This window comes from Ambystoma mexicanum, chromosome 5q (genome assembly GCF_040938575.1).
Source record: "Ambystoma mexicanum isolate Mex_15411 chromosome 5q, UKY_AmexF1_1, whole genome shotgun sequence".
Classification (NCBI taxonomy): domain Eukaryota; kingdom Metazoa; phylum Chordata; class Amphibia; order Caudata; family Ambystomatidae; genus Ambystoma; species Ambystoma mexicanum.
In genome coordinates this window covers 23475142-23496706 of record NC_090933.1, presented here as the reverse complement: position 1 = coordinate 23496706, position 21565 = coordinate 23475142, and the positions used below count along the sequence as shown (strand labels likewise).

General features: G+C 45.0%; 1 protein-coding gene across 1 annotated transcript in view; it reads right to left on the bottom strand.

Moving 5' to 3' along the window:
- The window catches only part of LPCAT1 (lysophosphatidylcholine acyltransferase 1), a 1148174-nt gene that overhangs the window by 133850 nt on the left and 992759 nt on the right, over positions 1-21565 (bottom strand). The window contains exon 12 of the mRNA XM_069620435.1: positions 1355-1453. Within this exon, the coding sequence (XP_069476536.1) occupies positions 1355-1453 (99 nt within the window). The remainder of the gene's footprint in view (positions 1-1354; positions 1454-21565) is intronic.

Sequence of the window (21565 nt, the reverse complement as noted above, 5' to 3'; positions counted from 1 at the left end):
GGTTATCTTTGACTCTACACTTTCCTTCTCCACACACATCTCTGATGTCTCCAAAAAATGAAACGTTTTACTTCACCTCCTTAGGAGGTACTCTGCCTTTCTTCTCCTTCCCGCAAAAGCTTACCGTTTCCCAAACTCTGGTTCTTTCCAGACTGGATTACTGTAACAGCCTATTTCTAAATCTACCTGCCTCCACTCTCTGTCCTCTACAACTAATCCAGAACAGGACTGCGAGACTTGTCCTTGGCCTCAAGCCTTGGGATTGTGTCTCTCCAGCTTTGAAATCCCTTCAGTGGCTCCCAGTGGATGCAAGGATTAAATTTAAAACCCTCTGCATTGTCCACAAGGCTTTCTGGGGCCTGGGTCCAAAATACCTTCAACTATCCCTCTGTAAATACCTCCCCTCTTGTGCCCTTTGCTCCTCTACTTCTAACTCCCTCAGGGTTGGTCATTTTGCAAAAAAAGAACAAACTGGGGGTAGATCTCGGTCTTCGGCTGGTGCCTTCCTTTGTAACAGCCTCCCGGCCAACTTGAAACTTGAGGAAAAACATCTTTGGTTCCGGTAACTTGTCAAGATCGTCCTCTTTGCCTCTGCCTTTGCCTTTGCCCCCCTTCGCCCCTGTTGATCTGTTTCTTCTCTTGGCATGTGCGCATAGCCACCCTCTGTTCTTTTGGGCCCAGGTACCTGCTCACCCTGCCACCCTCCTGCACTGCCTCGAGGCGACCATCTGCACTAGGGTTCTGTATCTATACCCATACAGTCCCCCTCCCACGTTTCTTCTGCACTTATCAGATATACCTTTCTGACTAACCTTCACCTGCCACTTGCAGGCTGCACTAGGTTTATCACCCTTATTTATTCTATTTTAATATTTATGTTTTCTCTCCTTTGCCTCGCACTTTCCACTCCACCCCCGTTCCATGCACTTTTCCCCCATTTTCCTTTCCCATACACTTGCGCTTTCTTAAATGTCACTGGGCCTAGTAAGATCGCTGTTTTTCTGTTTTTATCTCCCTTGTTCGCCTCCCTTTTTGCCTGGTCGCACTCTGAAACACTTTTGTACGAGCGCAATATAAATAAAATATCATTTAATTTCATATGTTTAAGTTCAAGCAATTACATTACTTTATACACAAAAGTAATCACACTTTCCTGGAATCCTGTTTGGTAGAATATAGGTGATAAAGAGTTTCTGGTTGATTAGAAAATGTGATTATTGGCTGTTGATCATCGGTACAGTTTTATTATAGCAACAGAAAATGCACATACTCTGATTTTGCAGCCATTTCTTCTTGTTTTTAAAAGGAACATGCAGGATGATTTGTATTAAATTATTTGGAGATCAGTACTTGCCTTAAATGCCAACTGAATTGTTTTTAATGTTTTTGAAGGTCGACAGACTACTGACAGGGCAATCACATATTCTCGAAGATCAATTGTTCCTTCATTGTTCTGTAAGAAAAAGCACAATTGAAATGATCCATTTCGATTCACTGCATCCAATAACTGGAGCCAAGCAGCTGTCAAAGAATAAATGGTCCTTACGGAAATTGAAATACATGAAATGGACAGTTGTCTAATTGTTTGTTAGATTTAAATGAGCTGTGTGTTTGAAAGTTCAGAAGACGATACATTTTGATAACTATGTGAAAAGATATTGTTTATGCCTTTAATAACATCTTTAAAAAGAAATGTTAAATTATTACTATCAACGTCCAATAATGTAAAATAGAACAACTGAATTCATTCATAAATAAAAATATATATGCCTACTATTTTATCAAAACGCAAAGTAGGGCACTCCATAGTCACTGAGAAATTAGAAGATAGCAGAGCAACCATCTTGTTTCTGTTGCAAGTTAAACTGAACCTGAAGGGGCCACACTCAAGGTTACCACTTTGAAGAATTTTTTAAAGGGAATTAAAAGCAGAGCAAGAAAGATTAACTTTCTATAGGTCTGCGTTATTCTCCTTAGATTTATTAGTTTTTCCCCTCCCTAGGTTCATACAATAGTGTCCATAAATGTTTAAGCATATCCTATGAGATAATTGACCTGCACTCAGGATGATAGTTCACAGTCCGAGAGAAGGGTTACAATTTATGCTAAGGTCAATAATACAAATACGGTGCCTTCTCCACCATTCTTTGAAGCTATTAGGTATTGTTTAATAGCTTAACCCTTGAGTGTTTGTGCTGAGGGACCCAGAATGCTGGGAACAAACAAACAAAATAAAGATTATCTGGGGAGAATGGGCACAGGGACTTTCTGCCCCCGACCCCCAATTCAGATTTTATTTATTGGATATTTGTAAGGTGCCTATACAAAAAAACGGGGGGGGGGGGGCAAGGGAGAAAACAATAACGGTCTTACTAGGCCTTGTGACATTCGGATTGTGCAAGTACAGTAAGAAGAGGTGAGAAGGGGGGGGGGGTAGTGAGGATGGGTGGAGGGGGGAGTGCCAGTCTGCGCGATATGCAAATTGCTAGGGTTGTAAGGTAAGAGCAGGGTAAAGAGGAGAGAATGCAAGTCAAAGGGGGGTGGAAGAAAAAGAGGGCCACAGGGGCTAGGTGAGTGCTAAGGGGAGGCCAGGAGGACAAGTGCCAGGGATTATATTGGGTGCAAGTCCACATGCTAAGTGCAAGGTGGGGGTTGGACTAGGCAGGGGGCTGGTGCTCTGTAGAACTCAGAGGGAACCAGGCAACCAGTCACTGCAGCAGGCAGGGGAGGGAGAGAGGAAAGAAAGACGAGAAAAGAAGGGTCTTGCGGAGCTTCCGGAACTTAAGATACGCTCAAGGCTGTGAGGGGCAGGGAAACATTCCAGAGGGAGTCTCCTGCGGAGGTGAGGGATTCACCCCCCCCCCACACTCCGCTTAGAGAAACGGCTGATCTGCAGAGAGCTGGAGATAGAGGACCAAAGAGCTGTTGCAGAGAGAGAGAGTGAGAGAGAGAGAGAGAGCGAGAGAGCGAGAGAGCGAGAGAGAGAAAGAAAGAAATAAAGAAATGTAGTAGGGTACCAGGCCCCGGAAAGCCTTGTAGATGATGCAGAGGGGTCTTGAACTTGATCCTAGCAGCAACTGGGCGCCAGTGGAGAGATTTTAGAGCTGTAGAATGCAGTCCCTGGGCATGAGGCCAAGGATAAGTCTTGCAGTCTTACTCTGGTTGAAGGGGGCAAAGGGAGGATAAAGGAAGATTGAGGAAGAGGCTTTTGCAGTAGTCAAGCCTAGAGAGGACCAGAGCTCTGCAGACAATGAGTTTTTGGTGGAAGTTGAGGAAAGGAAGGATGCTTCTGAGGCAGTGCAGCTGATGGTGAGCCTTCTTGGCAAGGTCTGCAATGTGAGGATAGGAGGAGAGAGAGGAGTCAAAGAGGACACCAAGATGTTTTGCCTCATAAGAGGGTGAGGGGAAGGGCCCCATAGAGAGTGGCCAGAGAGTAGGAGGGAAAGAGGGAGCTGAGGTCACAATGAGAAGGATCTCAGCCTTACTGGCATTAAGACAGAGATCCCTGGCAGCACACCATGCCTGAATAACAGTCAGTCAGTCAGGGATGAGAGAGGAGGAAAAAGAGGCAATAGAGGGAAGCTTGAAGGAGAGCTGTGTGTCATCTACATAACACTGAGTAGAGAAGGAGGAAATCAGATGGGCCAGCGGGGCAAGGTAGATGTTGAAGAGCCACAAGGAGAGGATGGAGCCTTGAGAGACGCAGCAGGTGGAAAAAGTGATAAGGGCAGTTGAAGCTGGGAAGGCTGGTCAGAGAGGAAGGAGGTCAACCAGTTAAGTGCCAGGCCCGTAATGCCAAGGGTACCACAGAGCCAATTTGTCAGGATACATACATACACTTTGTTGCAAAACTATTCCACCTTTTTAGCAATTTATATACACACACACAAACGCACACACATGAGCGCGCACGCGCATTAAGAGCACATACATTTTTTTTATTGTGGTTGGTTTGTCCAAACCTTTCACAAATATAAATACAAATAATCATGCAAAGTACAATAAAATAAGAGATGAGAACATTTAAAAACATCAAGTAGAAAAATCCACATCTAAGATGTTGTGTATAAAATTTACCGCAACTGTTACAAAAGAAACATTTCCATTTAATATTCAGATCCAAAAGTCTTTCTGAAAGAGGGAGAATTCATTAGGTACAAAAGATTTAAAATAAATAACACGTAGATCATGCAACATTAAACAATCAATGAAAAAATGAACCAGAGTTTTTATATCCTTATGACAAAATCTACAAAGTTTCTGCGCAAGGTAACTCCTGCCTACATCTTATAATCTCCCTTGTTCGATTTAAATTTAATTTGAAACGAAGTAAAGCCATCAACAATTTCCTATCAGGAAATGTGGGCAAGTATTTAGGCAGAATTCTACTTGCTTTATTTATTTCAACCGGATAAGCGAAAAGCTTATATTCACACACATTAGTGCGTGTTTGAACACAATCTTCTAACTGCAATTTCCTCCTAATTACTAATGGATTGACCGTCAATTCTTCAGGAGATGCATTTACAGAGATAAGCATCACAGAACATTCCCGGATCCAACCATTAAAAGTGGTGGAAATCCCTGGATGCATAAGATTGAGTAAGTCTATATATACAGAGTTTGAGGGAGGGTCCAGAATATTGCTGTAGAGTGCCAATTTCCTCAAATTAATATTCTATTGGATCATAAAAAGACCTAGCTCTTATCTTATAACTGTCATATTGGGACAGAGTTTGGAAGATTCAAACCCTTTTTTCCAAAATAAAGACTCAACTCTCACCCAGTTTATTCTAGGTTTTGAAGGTAATACTTCTGTGACATATATGCTTTTCGGAATGACCCGAGTTATACAATCTAACTCCAGCTAACAGTGAAAATCTACCATATTTCCCATGAATCCTCTTCCTCTGGGATGCCAAAGCCATTGCGGACAGGCATATCTTATCCATTCTGTCCTTTTGATTAATCACAGCATCAATAGTAAACCCAAAATATTGCCAGTGAGCCACTAGATAGAACACCACAATTTATTTGTACAGAATAATAATAATGGTGGGTTTGGCCGTGTTCATATTTAAATTATTCCCCTTCATAAACGTCTCTAAAGAATTTAAACAATGCTCAAGGCCTATTGGGGTCTGATCCATAAGTAATAGATCATGCACATAAGCTAGGTACTGTACTTGTAAATTGGCAGGACGAGTAGGGAATGCATACGCCCGAGCCAATGCAGGGGCAAGATCGGGATAGGTTTGGAAAGCCCATCCTCAAGATTCAGACGTACTTGTAAGTGTGTGTGTGTGTGTGTGTGTGTGGAGATCTCTCAAAAGGGCAATTAAGTGGGCATGACATTGCCAATTTGTTAACTTTTTCCAAAGAAGTTCCCTATTAACTGGATCAAAAGCTGGCATAAGGTCAATAAATGCCAAATATACAGGACGACCCGATTGATAAAACTTCATTCTGTATTAGGAAAATAATTAAACCATTAAGCAAGGTACTGAGCCTTTTCTAAATCGATCTGGTGCTTTATCTACAATTGCACTATTCCATTGGTTTAATTACTCCAAAATAATTGTGTAAACAAATTTTGCAGGAAGAATCAATCAGTGCAATGGGTAGATAGTTTCCAGGCTCTAACCTATGCACTTTCTTGGAATAAGATATGAGAGCTTCCATGAACTAGACAACAAACCTCTAGTGATAAGTGTATCTCATAAACCTGCTAAAATCATGCTCCAAACCCCTGTGATCCCCTTCAAAATAATATTTGGAATTCAGTCTGGTCTCGGAGCGCTCGAAGATTTTGAATTCATTATTGATACAGTGTCCTCCGCAGAAAGAGCATTTAAATAGTTGTATATACATTTAGGATTCACACTATGAAAGAGTACACTGCAATATCAAGTAGAATGAAAAGCATTAATGAGGTCAATGGGCAGGCACAACTCATGGCAGAACTCTTAGAATGAAGGTATTTACTGCCACGTCTAGTGGCAACATTTACAACAAACCTGATAGGTTACCACACAGTCCAACATTTGAACATGGATAGTGTCAAGTCTTATTTTAAATCATGCTTGGCTTTTATCTTTAAAAACTGAAGCCATGTAAAGAAAACAAATATTGCACAATGAAGAGATAGTTTCCCCATCATTCACACAATTTTCTTACAAATTGAAGGTAGCGAATGCTATTACAAAAATGTCCACCAGATAGTTCAGCTTCAGTTTCTGTAATGCAAATATGTGATAACTCCATTTAGGCCTGATATACACATGCCATCCATTCTACTGTAAAAGGAAATGAGCCTCATTCCACTTCTTCTGTTACACATTTCAATCATTGTCACAATTCTTGTATTTAGCCAAAGCACTAGATGCAAGAGGTTGAGATTTAAGATACATCAAATTGATATCATGCGTGAACAGCAGATTTCTTTTTAATACATGTCTCATATATTTGATGCCATCGTTTAGTTAAATACCATCACAATACAGTGCGTTAAAGCAGCCGAATTGTAGTATTGCGCATGTTACAAAAATCACAAAATGAAATCGATTTTAAATTCAGTAGTTTGGCAGCAACAATTAACAACAAAATTGGTACAATTAGCCTTTTTGTGTACAACAATATTTCAAACTATCACATATGCCAAGAACTATCTATAATAGGAAATATCCAATGGTAATGTGAACAGCAACTATCCAATACTGAATATTTATTTTAATTCAGGGGGGTACTTTTGAATGGATATGGCCCAAGTGAGGATCATCCACTTTCAGTTCGGATTTGTGGCAGCTCAAATTTCTCCTAAATCCAGAAAAATGCAAGAAATGGGGTACAATTTGACATCGTCATGTATACAGAGGAAGCAATTATCTTAGAGTGGACCTATTTGGAAGCTCTCTGCATATATTCATTGATGCTTAACTGGATCTCTATTAGATGCCACAAATCCTTTTTGCCCTAGATTTAGTTTTAGGGAAGGTACTTTTCTGCCAGGAACATGCGTTGGTGGTGGATCGTGTGATTGGAACATTTGAAATGTGGGATGAACTGGGCACCGGTGTGGGTGGAGTAAAATGTGCATTTTGCCAGGTGGCTAAGCACAAAGCTTGGACCCGAAACCTATACAGGCAGGTTAAAACAATACATAGCTTACATAGCTTAAGCATTCGCGACATGAGGCATGAAACAAAACATTCCTCCCTCCTCCCCCAGTTCCTAAATTCCTTCCTCCCGTCTCCGCTGGGGATCCCCATCCCGTACAGTTCTCCTGGCTAATTGGGGCTTGAATGTCAGGTCCGGGAAGTTTTGGTCAAAGTCTAAGACTGGACCCCAAATATTATGAAAGCGCTGTAGAAGGCCTGCCCTGGCAGCTGTCGCCTTCTCAGCGATCAAGAAGTCCCAGATTTTCACCCACCAGAAGGGCATGAGGGGACCTTCCGCTGTTTTCCAGGTGCGGGCTATCACATTTCTGCCCGCCAGTAAGCATTGGGATAACAGCTTGGCTTTAGGTCCCGACTGTGGAGGGTTTTGACCCATGTGGAATCATTAGACGGGGTAAAGATGGGGATTAAGCTGTCGCTGCCCATCATTTTGCCCCAGAACAAAAATAAATAATTGGAGTGGGTAAAGATGGGGATGCGCTGTCGCCGCCCATCATTTCATCCCAGAATCCAGGAGAGCTGCGCAGTTGTGCGCACACCAAAATGGTTACCTAACTTGCCACCCACCAGTGTAAAGAAAGGTCTTTGTTAACAAAATCCACTGTTACTGATGTCAAAAAGTTGCTGAAATCGTGACTCATTGGACCACTTTAAAGATTCAACCCTTTTTGTGGGGTTCCACATAACCATCTTACTGTAAGGAGCCCCATCAAAACAATGTTAAGCAAGGATTTACTACCATGTAAGAACCATTCCTGTTTAGAATGCATTAATCCAAGAAAATCCCAAAATTGCATGCAGTACCAACAAAATCCTCAAGGGGGCGCTGGCGGTCTAAACTCTGACAGGAGAATTGAGTGCAGTTGCTGACAAAGGGATTTGACTCAGCTGACTTCAAAGGCTGCATTTTAATTAAAAATTAGCCACATGCTGTTCCCAGAGGCCTGAAGCCTGGGAAACCCTATCACCTCAAGAGCTTCACACCAGGAGTTAGAATCTCACATGACCTCTTGATTGATAGAAGGCAGACTGGCTGGGAGCTTCCCAGAGACCACACAAAGGACCCTTTCCTCTGAAAGGAATATGTTAATTCTGAAATGTTTAATGTCAACAAAGCCCTGCCTGCCCAGAGGACTGACCCACCCAAGTCTTGGAGGCGGACCTCAACACTCTGAGGACTGAATTGGAAGTAAAATATATATTTTACAAAAACACTGATAACTCTTTGTAATCAAATGACAGAAATGTATAACTTTGAGAGCTTTAATTTAAAAAATGTACCTTTAATTCAAGACTAAACTCGAATTTGTGTGATGTTCTGGGGCAAAACCCCATTGTTTATTAATATTACAGACTCCCTGTTTCAGCTAGACAAACGAAAATGCATTGGTATGTGGGTAGATATGTGAGGAACAGTTGTATAAAATTTAATGAAGATCCAATGTTGTTTAGCACATTAAAAAGTGCTAGAAGTTGCCATTTGTGAATGCAAGCTCCCAGGAAGAGCAGAGTTTGAACAGGGGATACCTCCTGTAATGCATGATGGGTGCATATGATTTAAAAACAATATGTACCTCTGCAAATATGTATTTGTTTCAAATCTAGATTTGTGTGTAAGTTGACAGGAGGAGTGGACTTTCTGCAGGCTGTAAAATGACATCACGCTGACTCACAGTTCATTCCCCAATCAAATGATAAATGGAAGTTTGACCAATTAGAAGCTGAGAGAGAGGTAGGGTCAGTGATGCTAGAACACACCCACATTCTAAACACATAAAAGCAGACAGACAGGACAGATAGGGACTTTCCAAATCCATCTGCAGCGGGACGCTCTGCCGGAAAAATCCATACTTACCTCCACACAACATCCAGAGATCCAGACTTCAAATTCATCAATCTATCCAGAACTAAGAGACCAGACCAGAGAGAAAGCAGTGCTGTACTAAGAGACCAGACCAGAGGGAGAAAGCAGTGCTGTGCCCAGAGAGTGACCAGAGCCCAGTCTAAAACCCTGACCAGATCCATGGCGAGGCCCATTTCACCCAAGAATATAGTGTGAGTACCTAGAAAACTGTGCAGAACCAATCTCCTAGTTAAAATCATATAATTCAATCTATTTAACCTAAGTAGAACTGCCTCCTAACTGTCACCTGTCATTTTAGCTGCAAAAGCTGCACGTGTCTTTTTGAACTTTAAAATTTCGAATCTGAAAAACGACCTTTATTCAATCGTTCATATCTCCGCAACCGTTTGTGCTAGAGACTTGCAATAACTTTTATTTAAAAGCTTAGAATCGTAGCTTTGAATCGCACCAAGAACCGCATTCCTACCCCTTATAGTTTTACCGCAATCGCGGAACACGCATCCGCGAATTTTACCGCGATTTGCAATTTCTTCACATGTAAAAACTGCTGCTGCTTGCCTTCCATTTGCCAGAAATTCGTTTGACCTGCTAACTATCCCTGCATCATTGCTAGTGTGAGCCTGGACTAATATTAACTAGATACCACTCACCCTGAACCTCTGTAAGGGAATTAAAAGCGTTTAGCATATTTCTCATCCATTGCTAGCACATATCAAAGCATTTGGGCCTGTGTTTTCAAAACTCCTATCTGTTTTCTGTTGTCTAAGCTTGCTGGATTGAACTGATTACATTGATTGCATTTCTGAGAACTGTGTGCTTTCCTCCCATTCCCTTGCATTGCATAAAGAGGGGGGGAGTGAATAGCCAGAGAAAAGTGATTACATTGTTTGGTTGAAATCATATTGAGTATTTTCTGTACTGCATTCATTGAATATTGCATCCACCTGAGCTTACATAAAGCATCCTCTACCACATTATACTTTTGTTCCTATTTACCAGTGTGTTACCTTATCCATTCATGTCAACTCATTAGTGATTATAAGAAGTGTGCTAGTGCCAGATTCTCCGTTGTTGATCTTTATCATATCAGATTAAGTGTGCTATTCAATTATTAATTTATTATAAAGTGGGATATATATACCTATTGTTTAAATTATCAAATAAACCTTTTAACTTGCAAAACAGAACTACTTCTTGGCTCAGTGCGGTCAGGGGGATTCCAAGAGAGGGGTGTTATATAAGGGTAGTCATCCAGAACGCATGAACTGGACCTAAAGATATATCAATAAGGGTTTTCATTCAGTATTCTAGACTAGGCGTTAACTTAGCTGTAGTGCTGAATTGAATCCTCTTACAAAGTGGGGGCTCGTATCCGGGATTCTGGGTTAGAATACCACTTGTGCAGCTTAATACAGTGTGCTAACTGACGGGATACATACATCCAGTCGGATCACCACGCTGCATTACGCTGTGAAGCATTCCTCAAAAGGGACACTCCAAGAAAAGTTCTGTTCTGCAAAACTAAAATACTAACTTCTGTAAGTCAGGACAGAGACCAATCTCTAGAATGACGACCTTGGTGGATATGAAAATAGCCAGAGAGCACTTCTTACATAAGTTATTTGTGAGAGGTGAGTGGACTCACCAGGACCAAACAGTCTGGTTGCAGGCCATCATGCAACAGGTCACGGAAACAGGGTCAGATATATATAGAGATCAGGGTCCATTACACGTGGCCCTGAGTGAACTATATATGGCTCCTAAGGCCAAAGATGAGCACGACAAGATTGTTAGGATAGCGGCATATTTATATTTATACATGGGAGCCATACAGAATAAATGTGCTGAAGGCCATGATCTGGCAAAAAGGCAACAGATGGCGTTAGAGAAGGCCCAATCTGATCTGGACTCTTCTGAGCAAAGGCTGCACAGAAGCCAGGAGTCAGAAAATGAGACCAGACAGTACATCACTAAAATAAAGGAGGATATGGATGTGCTGCAAAAGGAAAAGTCAGAACAGGATACCAGATTTCTGGCCTTGCAGAAGGAACACCAAGAAGGTTTGGACTCCCTACTGCAAAGCCAGAAAAAGCTGGAGCAACAGCTAGACTTCAATAGGGCATGTGCTGAGCAGGTAGTCACCCTGCAAGGCCACCTAGATAGAGTGAAGGAGGAGAGCAATAAACTGATTCTGAAAGACCTGGATACCCAGGCAGAGTTTGATCAGGAGCGCCAGAAAGCTGGTGCCTTCCAAAGGCAAAGGGACGACCTGGCGGCACAAATGCAGGCTCTTAGTCAGGAAAGAGACGCCTTAGGCCAGGAAGTCTGCCATTTAAAAAGAAAAATGGAAGAAAATCACCTGGCCCACCAGGGGCTGGGTGATCTCCAAAAAGAAAACCAGAACTTGGTAGAGCACACCAGAAGGGTGGAAGATGCTCTAGCAAGAAAGGAGCAGGCCAATAGGGACATTGCCCAGGAGGTAAACCTCCTGCAGCAAAGACTGGCCCAGTTCTCCAGGACCAACCAGGAAGCACAGAGGGAGAATGAGGCCCTCTGTCAACACAATGATAGGCTCCAGCAACAGGTAGCGATGCAGGAGAAACTGATAGAGTCGAGTAAGGCCTTAACAGAGGAACTGAAAGCACAAATGCAGGCTCTTGCATTGCAACAGGGAGCAGGGGCGGATAGAGATGAGGTCCGCTGGGAAAGAGAGATTCCTGACCATAACCGCAGGAGCCCTAACACCAGGGGCCTTCATTTTCCCCAGTCCCTGGACTCTGCCACCCCCATGTCCCCTGGCGCACATGAGCACAGGGCCACAGGGATGGCAGATTACTATCCAGCCAGAAGCATGGGGCTCATAGGCCAGTACCATCCAGGAATGGAGGGGTGGGCATCCGGGTATGGGCACCCAAGTACAATACAGTTCAGTGGGGAACCCCAGGAGAGTAGGCCCATTAAGGGCATCCTGAAAACCTCTGCCCAGTTAGGTCAGTGGAGGGGGTACCCATCAAATCCTGGCAGCAAGGAGGAATCTGAAGACTCCTCTGAACTGCGCAGGACACAGGAGACCAGGTCCCCACATTCTGCCAGCCATTCCCAGGCTCGCAGAATCCGGGAAAACCTGGAAGAACAGACGGGAACCTCTGGGAGCAGTGCCTCTGAGTCCGAGGAAGAATGGACAAGGGTTACCCGAACCAAAAAGGCCAATAAGGCAAAAAGGGCCTTGCTTAAGGACCCCTTCAAGCAGATTAAGGCGATCAGGAGCGTCATCACGCCTTACCATAAGAACGCTAAGTATTCTGTTTGGGAGCACTTAGAGTTGTTTGAACAAATGATGGAGACTTTCCATTTGAAGGACAGCCAAAGCTGTATTCAATATGTAAAGTGGACATTCTCCCCGGAATACTCCAGTTTCTTTGCGGGGCTGGAGGACCAAAATCATTTAAGATGGTCCACATATAAGGCGGCCATCCTGAAACATTTTTCTGTTCACAGAAATCCTCAAGAGGCTCGCAAGGCGGCCTACAATTTGCAATGTGGGGAGGATCAGGCCCCACGAGAATTTGTGCAGGAGTTAAAGCGTGCGTTTGCGCAAACCACCAGAAGGGTGCGCACAGATAGTAGAGAGTTTGTCAATACATTTTTCCATGCCTTGCCCAAATATATAATGACCCAGCTCGTGAGAGATTTTCATGAGAAAAGATCTTTAGACTGGGTCATTGAACAGGCTACCCGGATCTATGAGGTGCAGAAGCCCATAGAAAATAAAAGCAATGCCCAGAAAAACCCCAAAGCCAACAGCACCCCTGCTGCTGTCAAGGTGGCAGAGGTAAAGGTCACCCCCGTTTTGGATCTGGAGATGGGGGGGCCTAAAAACCTACCTGCACCTAATAATGCTAGGCCCAGAAGGTCCTCGGGCCAGTCACAGACAGGGAGCCAGGGAGGCAGCCCCACAAATGGGGTCCCTCGCTCTCCTGACTATGTAAGTCCTCGCTACAAAGGTAACAGACCCATCCTGGGTTATGTGTGGACTCCTCCAGCCCAAGGGGGGGGGATCCAGACAAGCACCTAACCCAGGGAACTTCCCTCCAAACTTCCCACAGGAGGGCAGAAATTTACCAAACCCTGGGCAGAACTTTTTCCCCAGATATCCACCCGACTTTCAGCCCCAAAACCATCCATCCTTCTTTCCCCAATTCCCTGAGCCCAGACCACTGAATCCGGGAGAGGGGAGGCCAAGGGTGGAGGGGTACCCAAATCTTCCCAACCCGGGGTATTACCAGAGGAGGGATAGCTACCCTTCCCGGGATCAGCCCAGGGGAGAAAACAGGGCCCCGTATCAGCCTGAGCGGGTTTCCCAGTTAGAGCGCCAGGTTCAAAACATGGCGCGGGATATGGGTGACATACTGAGGGCTCAGCAGAACCCTCAGATTAGCATGCCGGCGCAGAACGCACCCAACTCTGGACCTGGTGCTCCAGAACAATGACGGGGGCAGCACCCCGATAACTCACCGGTTCCCAGGGAGGAGGCACAAGGGGAAGGGGGGTGTAAAGCCTTGGAGGAAGCTTCCTTCCTCACTTGTAAACAGCCCCTAGAAACCCAGGAACCGGAAACAAAATCTCTTGCCCCTGAAAGTCTGCCTCCTAAGGAGCAGAGGGGGGGTAGGAGAAACAAAAGACCCAAACAGACTCAGTTTGGGGAGGAGGTACAGATCTTCCAATTTGAGGGAGAGGGATCCACAGAGGATCCTGGGAAAAGGATCTTCTCCTTCAGAGAGGGGGGAACTCCTCCCAAAGAAAAATGGGTCCCTAGGGATGCAAATCTAGACTGGGGAGATGTGGAGACTGAGCTACCGCCGCCCACCATCTCATCCCAGAACCAACAGCAAGAAAATCCCCTGGTTCAAAACCATCCTGGGGACTGCCTCCAAAAAGGGGGGGGCAGCCCAGAACCGGAACCAGGGGAACCCACAATGGCTCTGATCTCCAGTTGCCAACTGTTTCTTTCAGATTCCCAAGACTCTCCACAGAATTCTGCCCAAAATTCTTCTCTAGCGATGTCCAAAACCAGAAAATTAGCCCACCAGTTGTCCAAAAATGTGCATTATCTGTGCCCCCTTGAGGAGAAGGAGGGAAGATATTATGCCCCGGTACAAGTACAGGGGCAGGGTACAATCTCGGCACTGGTGGACACTGGATCTCAAGCTACCCTTCTGTCTAGAAGGGCCTTTGACGAACTGAATGCAGGAAGGGGAGAGAATTACCAAATTCCTCTCACCTCTCTTCCGGGACAACTACAGAACTTTGACGGGAAGGAAATTCCCGTTGAGGGGACGGCAGATTTGGACATTAAAATTGGGCGACATAAGTTGAAACACCCGGTCATAGTTGTGACCCCAGAGGGCACCCCTTGTTTACTAGGGAATGACCTCCTGAGAAGGTTGTCACCCCTAATAGATTGCGTAAACAAGGTCCTCTGGACCCAGACTAGCCGACCAATAAAATTAAAACAGAGTGTCAACCATGTTAGTTTAAACGGCACATGCCACATGGTTGAACAAAAATCTGACCAAGTAGAATTTCACTTCCAGAACAACCAAATTCCAGACGTGACAGTAATAGCAGTAGGACAACAGACTGGTGATGGGGGGTCCTCTCTATTTCTGAAAATTAACCTTCCTTCCAGTCTAAGGTGGTATTCCACGCTGGAAGGAAACACTCTGAAATTCTATACCAATCCACAATCTGAAACTCCCACTCCTATAGTCCAGAAAGATGTGAAATCAGCTCAAAGCCTGGCTGATATTCAGCAAATTGAAGAGCAGTTGTTCATCCCTTTTCAGTTAAATGATGGGAAGGACTCTGTTCTCGCTCGAGTGTGTGTAAACAACGGTAAGAGCTTCATCAGCGAAGCCATGTTCCGCCAACTCCCAAAAGATCCAGCCATTCCCACCTTCAAACTGATAGACAAATGGGAAATGGACCTGGAAGCACCTAATTCCAAACATCTCCTGCCAAGCAGGTGTATGCTCAAAATCTCCATTGGCAACAAGAGCATAGTCCATAATTGTTGGGTCGTGCGAGACGTCCCTGCCGCCTTTTACTTAGGCAGTGACATTCTCAATCGCTTTGCCATTAGTTTGGACCTAATAAACTTCAAAGCTTGGTCCCGATTAGCGGATAATCCCATGACCTTTGATGATCCAGAAAAAGCATTTAGGTCAGCTCAATTGCTACCTTATGCAGTTGAAATTCAGGTTAAAGAGGAAGTCACCATCCCAGAAAGGACCCGACAATTCTCCCTGGAAGAGAAAGTAAAAAGGGGACAAGAGTTGAAAAACCCTGATGCTTACATACATCTAAATGCTTCTCTCCAACAGCAAGGGTTGGGGGTAAACCCAACACCATTAGTCAACATAGAACATGACACCATTCTAATAGAGGTGGATAACAGCGACTTAAAGAGTATTACTCTAGCCGCAGGCACCATTATTGGAATGGCGGTTGATGACCGACATTTTTCCATGGATTTAGGTAACGAACTGTTAGGACCAATCCCCAAGGACTGCGTTGACAGTGACAGTGAGGACCACGCAACACCAGACAGGATTTTTACCCGGCATGGGGGGAACTTCCTGGTGTACACTTCCTGCCCCTATGGTAAGGAAGATGTGACTTGTGACTTCAGGAGGGATGAGGTGATTTTCCAGGTCCATGAGGGCTGCCTTTCCCACCTGAAGCCTCCAGTCCAAATCAGCACTCTGACCAGGGACTTCTCCACCCAGCTGGAGGAGGCCGCGGAAATAGCCAAACCAGAAGTCTTTCCAGGCTTCAGGCAGATGGTGGAAGAGAGAGTCAACCTAGCTGATGCCTGTGTGACTCTGGAACAAAAGCAAAAGTTGAAACAAGTTTTCTTGGATTTCCAAGATCTCTTTGCGGTAGACTCATATGACTGTGGTCGCACTGACATCCACACAACAACAATCCCCAAGGACCCTGGCATGACTCCTGTGTTTGTGAAGCAATATCGCTTGCCTCTCGCATCAATGGAGTCCCTTACTGAAATAATTAAGAACCTTGAGTCCCGGGGAATAATCCGTCCAGTCCACAGCACCTTCAATAATCCGGTGCTGGGAATATTGAAGCCAAACGGCCAGTGGAGACTCTGCGCCGACCTCAGGGAGCTCAACAAACGGGTCCATACTTCCCGATGGCCACTGCCCTACATTGACCAAGGGCTGGCCCAGATCCAGGGGTCACAGGTATTCACTGCAATAGACCTGACCAATGGGTACTGGACCGTGCCTGTCAGTAGGGAGGACCAATACAAACTGGCTTTTACCTTTGGGGGCCAGCAGTACACATGGACCCGGACTCCCTTCGGATACCTTAACTCCGGTAATGAGTTCAATATTTTTCTACACAAGGCCATGCCCGACTTGGGTGCAAGGGGTAACCTGGCTTATGTAGATGATGTCCTCATCAAAAGCTCAACTGTTGAGGAACACATAGCGGAGATCCGTTATGTTCTGACACAGTTGAGGGCCGCCGGAGCAAAACTTTCCTTTCAGAAAGCACAGTGGTGTAGAACCCGTGTTAATTTCTTGGGGCATGAGATTACTCCTCAGGGTCTCTGTCCCCAGGAAAAGAAAGTGGAAGCACTTCAGAAACTGAAAGACCCCACAACTCTGCGGGAACTAAGGAGCCTCCTTGGACTGACTAATTACAGCAGAAAGTTCATTGAGGGCTACGCAGAGATCACCAGACCCCTGATTCATCTCCTGAAGGGGGGGGTCAAGTGGGAATGGGGTCCAGAACAAGCCGAGGCAGTAAAACAACTCAAAAGAAGCCTCTCACAAGCGCCTTGCCTAGCTTACCCTGTCAGAAACAAGGAGTTCTTCCTGGAGACGGGGTTCTCTAATACGTGCTTGACGGCAGTATTATATCAAAAGCATGACAAGGTCAATAAAGTAATCTCCTATGCGAGCAAAACTTTATCCTCTGTGGAGGAAAAATTCAACGATTGTGAGAAGGCACTCCTGGCAACGGTGTGGGCATTGAAGAATTACCGCCCGTTTATCCAGGGGGAACACATCATAGTGGAGACTCCACACCAGCCTCTGCAATATCTCCAAAGTGACAGAATCCGGGCCGGAAATGTGAGTAATTCCCGAATTACTTCCTGGATTCTGTCAATGCAAGGCTTTCCTGTGGAGGTCAGATATGGCCAAAACAAGAAGAGTCCCCTCGCGCAAGGTCTGGCTGACTTGCATGATTGTGCCAGAGAAAACTGTCTCGAGGACGAAAGTCTAAAAATAAAGGACAACATGGAGGCATACCTTAATTCCCCCCACAAAGTCTTTGAAGAAGACAAGTGTGAGGGAATGCCCACTGTGTATGTGGATGGATGCTCTTACCATGTCGACAACAACGGGGAGAAAGAACTGGTGGCCGGCGTAGGGAATGCATGGGTGAATGAGTCCCCAGAACCCTCCGCTGGATACAAAATTGGTCCCCGAAGTAGTCAGGTAGCAGAATTGATGGCTGTGCATCAGGCCATCCTCACTGCTGTCCAGCATCAACTCCACGAACTGGTCATAATCACAGATTCGGATTATGTACGGAACGGGTTCGTGGAGCACCTGGTTAATTGGAAGACCAGAGGCATGGTATGTGCTAACAACAAACCCTTGAAACATGGGAAGTTGATCCAAAACATTGATGATCTGGTCACATCGAATGGGATGACCATCTACTGGAAAAAGATCAAGGGTCATTCCAAAGTAGAGGGACCAGACAAAACTGGAAATGACTTAGCTGATCAGTTGGCCAAAACCGGGGCCATCCAAGGGGATCTAATTGAGATTGAGTCCCTGTTGGGGGAAATCCAGGTCACCGCTATCACTAGGTCCCAGACAAATGCTCACAACGACCTCTCAATTGCACAATGGAGTAAGGAGACCCCTGATGCTGATTTGATTACTGCTCAGAAGGGGGATCCAATAATTGGTAAATTTTACCAGCACCTTGAGGACCCTGAGAACTTTCCCCTGACGGATACCGATTACATTGGGAAAGAGGACCTAAGAGTGTTGATGAAATGTCCAAAAATGTTCCGAATCCAAGACGGTTTGCTGGTAAGGAAATCCAAAGCTGGCCACGATCAGTGGGTGGTTCCTACCTCATTCCGAAGCCTGATGTTAAGTCACGCCCATGATGCGGCCACCGCCGGTCATAGGGGGTTTCACACAACATTGGAAATCTTAAGAGAGGTTGCATACTGGCCACACATGGGCCAGGACCTCAACCAATATTTGAAGGGTTGTCTTGTGTGTGCACAATTTCAGCCATCATCCCTCACGCACCGGGCGCCTTTACAAAAGAGGGGAATGACACTGCCATGGTCAGATTTACAAATCGACTTTGTAGGCCCTGTGATTCGCTCGGCTAGGGGGAATAAGTACATGTTGACTGTGACATGCTTGTTTACCAAGTGGGTGGAATGTCTCCCAGCCCCAAACTGCAAGGCAGAAACTGCAGCTGCCTTGATGATTAACCACATCTTTTCCCGTTTTGGTCTACCTCAAAGGATTGAGTCAGACAGAGGTAGCCACTTCACCAGTGAAGTAATGACAAAGATGTGGGAGATACTGGGGGTCAAAAGGAAGTTGCATATTGCTTACCGGCCAGCTTCTTCTGGGGCAGTAGAGAGATATAACCGGACAATTGTGAGCATATTAAAGAAGTTTGTGGCAGATTCTGGGCCAAGTTGGGATATCCGATTACCTCTGGTCCTAATGGCTATCAGATCTACCCCTTCATCTGCAACCAAAATGTCACCATTTGAGTTGATGACTGGGCGCAAGATGGTGCTTCCTCAGCATTTGCTCTACAGGACCCAAGAGCAGACACTGATAAATGCCTCCACTACTCATGAGTATGTAGAGAATTTAAGGAAACACCTCCAACATGCTTTTGCTTATGCTCAGCGGAATCTAGAAAGATCGGCTGATAGCATGAAGACCCACTATGACCTGAAAACTTCCAGGAAGGAATATCAGGTGGGGGACCGGGTCTATCTATACAACTTCCAAAGAAACCAGGCCAAGCAGCGCAAATTTTTGCCTACATGGAAGGGACCCTTTGAGATCATCGACAAGATCTCCCCTGTGGCCTACAAAATCCACATCCCCAAAGGTGGTTCGGCAGAGGGGGAAGACAAGTGGGTCCACATAAACCAGTTGAAATGTTGCCATCCCAGGCACACTCTGCAACAACTGGAGGAATCCTCTGAAATCCTAGCGGGTACTGTCTCAGACTAATTCAGTTCCAACCATAAAACATACCACATCTAGTCTCTAAAATATTGTGATTTGCATGAAACTGGCTCTTAGTTATACTGTTTTTATTTTTTCAAAATAAGAATGTAATGTTTCGTGATGATAAAATGCATATGCTGCCCCACTATCTCAACAGTGGTGGAAAGACGTCTATGAGTAGGTATTGCCGCTCTTCCTTTGTCGTCCTAGGAGAAAGAAGACCTGGAGACGGGCCAAGGAGGACGATCCGGAGACCGGGAGCAGAGACGCAACGGGCCCGGGGTACCGCCCAATCTTCCCATCAGGACCGGCGAGGAGAACTGATCGATCTGACCGGATGGAGAGGAAGATGCTGAACTGTGCCGTCTACAGAATTGGAAGAAGATAATGTGGACATACCAGCGCCAGGGTTCAAAACCTCCCTTGCAACCGACTCCCCCTCGACTCAAGTCAAAGCGCAGTCGGGCGGGGGGGTTTGTGGAGGGTTTTGACCCATGTGGAATCATTAGACGGGGTAAAGATGGGGATTAAGCTGTCGCTGCCCATCATTTTGCCCCAGAACAAAAATAAATAATTGGAGTGGGTAAAGATGGGGATGCGCTGTCGCCGCCCATCATTTCATCCCAGAATCCAGGAGAGCTGCGCAGTTGTGCGCACACCAAAATGGTTACCTATCTTGCCACCCACCAGTGTAAAGAAAGGTCTTTGTTAACAAAATCCACTGTTACTGATGTCAAAAAGTTGCTGAAATCGTGACTCATTGGACCACTTTAAAGATTCAACCCTTTTTGTGGGGTTCCACATAACCATCTTACTGTAAGGAGCCCCATCAAAACAATGTTAAGCAAGGATTTACTACCATGTAAGAACCATTCCTGTTTAGAATGCATTAATCCAAGAAAATCCCAAAATTGCATGCAGTACCAACAAAATCCTCAAGGGGGCGCTGGCGGTCTAAACTCTGACAGGAGAATTGAGTGCAGTTGCTGACAAAGGGATTTGACTCAGCTGACTTCAAAGGCTGCATTTTAATTAAAAATTAGCCACATGCTGTTCCCAGAGGCCTGAAGCCTGGGAAACCCTATCACCTCAAGAGCTTCACACCAGGAGTTAGAATCTCACATGACCTCTTGATTGATAGAAGGCAGACTGGCTGGGAGCTTCCCAGAGACCACACAAAGGACCCTTTCCTCTGAAAGGAATATGTTAATTCTGAAATGTTTAATGTCAACAAAGCCCTGCCTGCCCAGAGGACTGACCCACCCAAGTCTTGGAGGCGGACCTCAACACTCTGAGGACTGAATTGGAAGTAAAATATATATTTTACAAAAACACTGATAACTCTTTGTAATCAAATGACAGAAATGTATAACTTTGAGAGCTTTAATTTAAAAAATGTACCTTTAATTCAAGACTAAACTCGAATTTGTGTGATGTTCTGGGGCAAAACCCCATTGTTTATTAATATTACAGACTCCCTGTTTCAGCTAGACAAACGAAAATGCATTGGTATGTGGGTAGATATGTGAGGAACAGTTGTATAAAATTTAATGAAGATCCAATGTTGTTTAGCACATTAAAAAGTGCTAGAAGTTGCCATTTGTGAATGCAAGCTCCCAGGAAGAGCAGAGTTTGAACAGGGGATACCTCCTGTAATGCATGATGGGTGCATATGATTTAAAAACAATATGTACCTCTGCAAATATGTATTTGTTTCAAATCTAGATTTGTGTGTAAGTTGACAGGAGGAGTGGACTTTCTGCAGGCTGTAAAATGACATCACGCTGACTCACAGTTCATTCCCCAATCAAATGATAAATGGAAGTTTGACCAATTAGAAGCTGAGAGAGAGGTAGGGTCAGTGATGCTAGAACACACCCACATTCTAAACACATAAAAGCAGACAGACAGGACAGATAGGGACTTTCCAAATCCATCTGCAGCGGGACGCTCTGCCGGAAAAATCCATACTTACCTCCACACAACATCCAGAGATCCAGACTTCAAATTCATCAATCTATCCAGAACTAAGAGACCAGACCAGAGAGAAAGCAGTGCTGTACTAAGAGACCAGACCAGAGGGAGAAAGCAGTGCTGTGCCCAGAGAGTGACCAGAGCCCAGTCTAAAACCCTGACCAGATCCATGGCGAGGCCCATTTCACCCAAGAATATAGTGTGAGTACCTAGAAAACTGTGCAGAACCA